The sequence below is a fragment of the Tarenaya hassleriana genome, unplaced genomic scaffold (assembly GCF_000463585.1).
Source record: "Tarenaya hassleriana unplaced genomic scaffold, ASM46358v1 Cleome51, whole genome shotgun sequence".
Taxonomy (NCBI): Eukaryota; Viridiplantae; Streptophyta; class Magnoliopsida; order Brassicales; family Cleomaceae; genus Tarenaya; species Tarenaya hassleriana.
The window spans coordinates 11901-20313 of NW_010967800.1; the positions used below are offsets into that span (position 1 = coordinate 11901).

The 8413-nt window shown below is 37.0% G+C and overlaps 1 protein-coding gene across 1 annotated transcript; it reads right to left on the reverse strand.

Moving 5' to 3' along the window:
* Nucleotides 1-4443: 4443 nt before the first annotated feature.
* On the reverse strand, nucleotides 4444-6032 carry LOC104827537 (phytosulfokine receptor 1-like). The gene has a single exon (XM_010560713.2). The coding sequence runs from the start codon at nucleotides 6000-6002 to the stop codon at nucleotides 4527-4529; it is 1476 nt and encodes a 491-aa protein (XP_010559015.1). The 5' UTR covers nucleotides 6003-6032; the 3' UTR covers nucleotides 4444-4526.
* Between the last annotated feature and the right edge of the window lie 2381 nt (nucleotides 6033-8413).

An 8413-nucleotide genomic window follows, 5' to 3' on the forward strand; every position in this document is an offset into this window, starting at 1 on the left:
GAGTTTGTTCGTGATCTTACGAACGCCAGTGATGATTCCGGCTGATGATCCTTTTGTATCACGATATCATATGTGGAACATAAGACATGGACAAGCCACCTTATCTGAATCGATTGCTTTCTCGTTCACTGAGTTCGACTGTCTGAAATAGACGACGCTCGTCTATAGTGCGGCCACACATTTCTACAGTCTCGCTCACACGAGGGGCCCAGGATATCTCTCTCTTTTACGAGAGGTACAAATCCCATCTTGACTATCTACAATCCAGTACATGATTTGTTTCGTACCTGATACACGCCTTTATAGTTCTCCTGTTACGCAGAACGTTTGACGTATTCAAAGCACGAAACTCCTCATGTTGGATTCCGTAGATATCTCAGGTCTTAGGATCCGATCATGGAACCGTCATATGAGATTCAAGTCATGACGCTAGTCCATGTGACAATCTCATGCGGATCAATCCAGTATTCCGTTCTCCAACGAATACCTATGACAGTGATCGTATCCAATACCTATGATCATCGCTATGATCATCAATCACACATCATACTAGTCTTATTATGTTGTTATTCCCATAACGACACAAGACTAGGGAGTTTAGTATCATTCATAATGATACACGGATTTCATAACAGATCTAGTATGCAAGAACATGTAATGAATCAAATACTCTCATATAAACCATATAGAAAGTATCAATACATCGAATGTATCTGAACAAAGCTCATAAACAGTACATCATAGACCACTAAACCAACAAGTACATCATAGAGCACTAAACCAACACTTTCTACGTTTTCCGTATGAATTTCATGTGTTTCCTATATGAATTTCATGGTTTTTTGGAGGAGTTTCGTGCATTTCTCGAACGAGTTTCATGTAATTTCTAGATAAGTTTCATGCGTTTTGTGCATAAGTTTTTGTTAGTTTAGGCGCACTACAATGATCTACAATATGAGTATCTGTATATTTGTAATGACTTTAATTTGATGAATTCATTTCATGTTCATTTAACATATTTGTTCTATATTAAAATCCATGGGTCATTTTGAATGATCTTAAATTCTTTAGTCGATTGTAATCGTAGAAACGATGACAAACTAACACTAGCATGATGCATGTTGGATGATCTTGTGTATTGGATACGAATCATGGTCATGAGTGTTTGTTTGGAAGAAGAACTCAGATACGCATGAAATTGTCACGTGGACAAAAAATTTGAATCTCATATAATGATTTGTTTTTATATTATCATACATGAGATATCTATATTATCCTACATGAGGAGTAACATGTTTTGAATATGTCAAACGTCATATTTAACCGGATAATTATAGTGGTGTTGCTCAGATATGTTATGAGTCATGTACATGATTATAGATAATTAAGATCATGAGAATTGTCTCTTTCGCAAGGAAAAGCGATATCGTTGGACCACTTGATTGAGTAAGAATGTGGAAATATAACTTACTTCATGTTTTATGTTCGACAAATGATATCGCATGACAAAAAGATCATTGCTAGAGCTATTATTGACCTATTGTTTGGCTCACTTCTAAATCTATTCATTACGAGTAGCGTGAATGGACCTAAAAGAGTCATACACAATAGGGATGAACGAATAAACGTATGAAAAATCAAGTTTCATAATCTAATTCAGTGGTTACTTGATAATATCAGTTTTGACGTGATTTTTCTATAGTTTTAGTTGTATTTTACCTCTCTTTTCCATGCATATTTAGTAATTAGACTGCATATTAGGCATGGAAACCGTTTATTTATTCTTGGACTTGATTTCAGATATATTTGCGTACTTGGACGGAAATGGAGCTAAAACGGTGCTTCTGAAACCAGAACTACAATTCAATCTAGATCTTTACAAACAATCCATAACATTGGTGAAACTCGAATTTATAGTGCTTTTAGTTATAGTTTTATCAACCAACCAACCAACCAATTTGCAACCAACCTTCGCTACAGCTAGAGTCTATCAACCAACTCATATGAGAGACTTGATAAGGAATTATTAATTCGATATAGGAACAATGATAGTGGACGTTAATGCTTCTAATGTGGACCTAGAGATGCGAAAAGTGATAAGAAAGCATTAGTAAGAGACCGATGATTCCTGATTCGAGCGTATTCTAGATTAGAAGATAGAGTTTCCTAAACCGAAACCAGAACTACAATTCAATCTAGATCTTTACAAATAATCCATAACATTGGTAAAAGTCGAACTTATAGTGCTTTTAGCTATAGATTTATCAACCAACCAACCAACCAATTTGCAATCAACCTTCGCCATAGCTAGAGTCACCATCGCCACCCATACCTTTCGATCCCTGTGTTCGACCTTTTTAGTACAATCGATCCGTAACCTTGCGGAATCGATTTAGTCTAAGATTTATCACTTGATCATTACTCAATCAAGTTGGCGTCTTGATGAGAAAATTGGATTTTTTTTATTGAAATTTAAACTAGACTTTGTTAATTTGAACTCAGAATGTTCAACTTTTGAATCGGACAATTCTAAGTTGAACTCACACCAATTTGCTTTAGAAAACCAACTTTTACTCCAACACTTGAACTAAACCGATTTAGAACTAAATGGTTCGAGTTATTTACCAGAAATCACGATGTTAAGGGTAAATTAGTGTTTCTGGAGTGTTTACAAAAAATGTTCATCCCAAACACTTAGGGAAGTCGATGCACAACATTAGAACAATTCTAAGTTACAAAAACTCACCTTATCCTCCTACAAACCCTAGCACAGAAAAGATAAAGAGTTCTCTAATCCTATCATACATAATCTAATAGTTGGATTCTATCCCCTGTGTAGAATACTTGTAGAAAGCATTGACATCTTTCAAAGTCTCTTAGTGATTGCAGATCTTTGTTTCTATAGGTTCTTGACTGCGTGAATATAGAATCTCAAATATATAAATGGTTAATATCTCAATTTCTGATATATGTGAACTTTCGTGTTCTAAAGTGAGAAAAAATTTGTTTTACCTTCTTTTTCTTAAATTTTAAAACCGGGTCCCTATATGATTATCATCGCACATTTCGGGATCCTAGAATATCCTACAGTTTTCTTGTACGAACTTCATGAACTCTCGCATGAGTTCGATGTGTTCCCAAACAAAATTTGTGAATTTACTGACGAACTTTCGTACGCTCATAAATGAGTTTCTTGCACTACAAAAAGTTCGAATTGAAAAAATTGTGGTTATTTAAAAACTTTTTTATGAGATTTTAGAAAGAAAAATGGGAAGATTAGCTTTTAAAAACAAATGTATTTTTTAGCGGTAATCTTGATATTTGTGGAAAAACATAGATGTTGCATATGCCAACTTTTTTTGGTACAATTTGCAAGTATACATATACATTTTTTTCAACTTTCCAAGAAATCCAATATATATTGCTTCTTTTTTTTTTTAATTTTGTTAGGGAAACATTGTTTTCCAATATGAGATTAGAGGTGGATGATTCGGAATTGTACCATAACGAACCGAAAAATATATTTTTTTTTCGATCCGAACCATCCAAAATTTTCGAACGGTATTAAATTTCGAAAAAACTGAATTTTCCGCAACCGAAGTGAACGGAACCGAATTTTTTTTACAAAGATCTAATTTTTTTTAATAAAAATTAGAATCGAATCGAAACTAAAATCGAACCGAACCAAACCAAATATAATATAATAATCGATTGGTACCTATTTTTATAAAATCAAAAAAATCGAACTGAACCATTTCCAACCCGAACCGAATACCAACACATCCACCCCTATGTGATACGTTCAAATTTCCAGACGAATTTAATTTCAATTTGATCATTCCCTTACCACATATATGAGCACAACGATGATAATACTCAAAATAATTTGGTGAGTCTTGCAATCCTACTCACAAAACCGAAAAAACTGAATAGAACAGAAATTGTTTTTTTTTTTGTAATGAGAAATTCATACTACATAGCAAGAAAAAAAAAAAGAGAAAATCGCCAAAAAAATCCTATATTTTTCATATATCGATAAAAAAAACTTTTTTTTATCATAAAAAAACTCTATACTTATATTTATTTGCCGAAATATATATACTTTATAAAATCTATCAAATAAGTCCCTAAACGCAAATGCCAAAACAAATACGATCAAAAATCTGATGTGACATTATTTTAAAAAATAAATAACCGAACTGAACACGATATATACCCGAACTGAATCGAACTAATTAAAATAATATACCAAATTAAATATGAATATTTCAAATCCGAAAAAACCGAACTCGAAATAATCGAATTGAACTCGACCGATTAAAATAATATACCAAACTTGATATAAATATTTTAAATCCGAAATAACCGAATCCGAACCGACTAATAAAAGCCGAATCTAACAGAAACTGTTCTACGGCAAATTCATATTATATAAATTGCAAGAACAAAAAACAATGTTTATTGAAATCCCTTATTCACTAACAAAACATTAAATGTTCACACACACAAAAAAGTGCACTAAATCACTAAACCACCACTCTCTCCAACATCTCCGCCACTTCCTTCATCGCCGGACGCTCCCTCGAGACTTCGTTCAGACACAAACACGCGATCCTATAATACTCCTTAACGCTCTCAACGCTCTCAATACCGCCTTCGACCATACCGGAATACCGCTTTTGCCCATACATCTCCGTCGCCCACTCGACCAACCCCACTCCCCTCCCGCCATCCTCCTCCGCCATCATTACCGGCCAATTCGGCCGCCGCCGCGTCGCGATCTCCACCATCAGAACCCCGAAGCTATACACGTCGGCCTTCACCGTCGCCGCCGTGTTCCCTTCCCAGTACTCCGGCGGCATGTATCCCATCGTTCCCGCCACCTGCGTCGACACGTGCGACCTCGAGAAGTCGATCCTACGGGCCAGCCCGAAGTCCGATATATGAGCCTCGAAGTTTGGGCCCAACAAGATGTTGCTGGACTTTATGTCTCTATGGATAATGGGCTTTGAAAGCCCATGAAGGTATGCGAGCCCATTAGCTATCCCACGCGCGATGTTGACGCGCGTGGGCCAGGAGAGAGGGGATGAAACGGCGGCGTTTTCGTCGTGGAGCCAGAAATCGAGGCTTCCTCTCTCGAGGAACTCGTAGATCAAGACCCGATCCTGACCAGAGATGCAGTAACCGAGGATCCGTACGATGTTCGGGTGATGGAGACGACCTAGGGTTTCCATCTCGGCTCGAAATTCTCTGAACCCTTGGATCGCGTCTGGGTCGAGCTTCTTAACGGCGACAACGACGCCGTTTGAGAGCTCCGCTCGGTAGACGAGGCCGAAGCTGCCGTCTCCGACGATCAGATCGGAGGAGAAACCTTTCGTCGCGGCGGAGAGCTCCGACATTGAGATATGGCTGATGGAGGGGTCGAAGCACGCGCTCTCGTCGATCGATGAGGCAGAGGAGGTGAGGTCGCCGCCGGGGTTAGGCGACGGATCCGGGCTGGTTCTGGCCGTCCGATTGCGGCGGCGGTCGGCATATGCAGGACGGCGGCGGCGGCAGACGAGGAAGGTGAAGGAGAGGATGAGCATGACGAAGCAGAAACTGGCGACGGCAGCGAGAACCGCTTGGAGAGTGGCGTCCATGGGGGAAGTGTGGAGAGAATGATCGGTGTAAAAGAGAGAGAAAGAAAGAGAGAGGAGCCGCCATTGAAAGCGATGGAGAGAAATGGGAAAGAAAATTCTAAGTGGGGGAAGGGGAAGGCGGTGGTGGTGGTGACTGTGGAGTCGTAGATAATACGAGTCAACGCTCTGATTGGGGAGAAAGTCAATATTGGAATTTACACGTGTCGTTGGGTTAACGGCTGTGATCTCGTTTAGTCGTTGTCTGAGAAAATGAACGGTGATGATGCACCTTTGCTCATACGGTTCTGAATAGTTTTTTTTTAAAGTTGGATTTCGTGGGTTGCAACCAACGAAAGGGAAGGGAATAGTGTTTTTCTGTTTCATAGTATGATTTTGAGATAATCGGTTTCAAATAGAACCGGAAATTCATTTTGGTAGGTTTCTTTTCAAGCCATTACATGAATTTTCATATTCGATATTTGTTAGGTTTAAATATTTCCATCAGAATTATAACCTTACGAAATCGAAAATACACTTAGATCTAGTTTGATTTTTGTCAACTCCTAAATCTAAACACAAAATATTAGGAAAACTTATAATGTTTGTACCAATTTACCAAAGACGATGACCTATGTTTGAGCGGGGCAAATCCAAAAAAACTCTGGTGAAAATGTGCAGCGATACAAATATGTAAATCGTTCGTCTGATTTGAATCCTGTCAATAGTTATATATTTGTCTCTAATATTAAGTTATTTATGTCCAAGTAAGAACTAATTCAAAATGTGAAACTACGAATCACTCAACCGGACAGTACAAAAAACTCTGCACACGGCCGAAAAAGTATAAGACCCATTTTTAAGATTAATTGCACGTGACTAATTAATATGTGATTCTAAAGATAATTTTATCCCATTAAACTAAAGTATAAGACCCATTTTTATTTTATCCCATAAACTTCGCCGTAAAAGTACAAAGAGTCAAAAGCATAAATAATTGCAGACACGGTTGACTTCAAACCCGCTTTCTCTGTCCGAAGCCTACGTTAACCAATAACTAACTAATCTTCCCTTTTGCACCCCCTCAACCACAAACCATGAATAAATAATAGGGTATCAAAACGAGTCCGGCTCACGAGTTGATTCGTGGTTAGTTCGTCAGAAAACGAACGATTTGAACCGTGATTTTTTTAACTCATTAAAAAACGAGTCTAACGAAACAAACTCATTGAACACGTGTTCAATAAAGCCAAACTTGGCGAACTACTCAAAAAAACTGATTTTTTTTAAATAAATTAAATTTATATAAAAAAAACTCTAATATAATTTTATATATTTTTTTTATTATAAATATTGATAATTGAAAATATTAAATGATATTAGAATTTTATTAATTTTTTTATGTATTTATTTAAGTTTATAGTTAAATTTAAAATAAATATAAATAAAAAATATTATATAACTCTGGTTTAATGAACCGTCTCGTTCAGATCGAAAAACTGGCGAACCACAATTGGTTTTTGTGTGACGTTTGGCAAATCATTATGTAAAATGGTAACAACGAAAATAAAATTTGTTCTAACAGGGAACACTAAATAATTCACATGTGAACCGGCCTGGACCTTCACAATAATTGAAGATAATATTTTCCAACTTCCATCCAAGAATATATGGAATAAATATCCAAAGAAAACATATGATTTGGAACGAAGGACCTGAACTGAACTGTCATTAAATGTCATGGCATGACATGACTTCTACGCATTATCATATGGAGCACACATTGGTCCGGGGCCTCCTCTATATGCGTCGATGACAGAAAACACATCAATTATGATACTCACATGAATATATATATATATATATATATATATAATGTTTCTGATATATGGTTGAACCTCGAGAGCATGAGATCTCTTAATAGCATTCATCTCATCAATAAGCCTCCTTTTGCTATATCACATATTTTGAAGATTCCATTGTAAAACAAGTAAAGCCTAATCCTGCCAAATAAACGTTGGTAAACCGTCATTGTACGAATTTTTTTAATTTAATTTCATTCAATACAACATGTAGATTTCAAGCCCAAAAAGCAGAGCACAAGGGTCATTCTGGTTTCAAGTCTGTATTAAGCTCGCTGAAGTCGGCGTTCGCGTTCGGATCCACATTTCCTGGTTACAACTACTAAGGCTTAGTAAAGTCCAAAGATCCCTTTTTTTTAAGGCAAAAACATCCGATTCCTCTTACAGATTTCTGAAACCATATGGAAGCGTCTCCCGAACGCATATATTGATGTTTGAAGATTTTTACAAAGGGAAGGGGGTACCAGAGGAGGTCATAGCCTGTTCATCTGATGAGGAGTCGTATCCACTTGAGATATCACTTGCGGCATCGTCATCCCCACCGACACTATTATCTCTGCAAGACGGCAGAATATATGATTACTTCGAAAAATTGTTTATTTTGACATTCCCTACCCCTACACACGTAAAAATAAATAACAAAAGGATTTGAGAACGGAAGGGACTGACCTATGCCTTCACGGATGGATAGATTCGGTCTTATGATTTCTTCAGAATTCACGAGGAAGACGTCTCCGATGTACAGATGATTCGTCGGAACGTATACACTGCATAACTCTTCTTCTCCATTGTTGGTCTGTGTATCAATCCAAGCCCAAGTTGTCATATATTTCAGGAAAAGCTCTCCATAATAGCCAACGCAGCAATCGACAAACTTTTTTATTGAACAAAAAACGTGCCATTGTATGTAAATATGCTAGAGGAGCATCATCATTT

Bases quoted from the DNA above. Each gene is read 5' to 3' on its own strand.
- LOC104827537 (XM_010560713.2), bottom strand. From the start codon at position 6,002: ATGAAACAGAAAAACACTATTCCCTTCCCTTTCGTTGGTTGCAACCCA.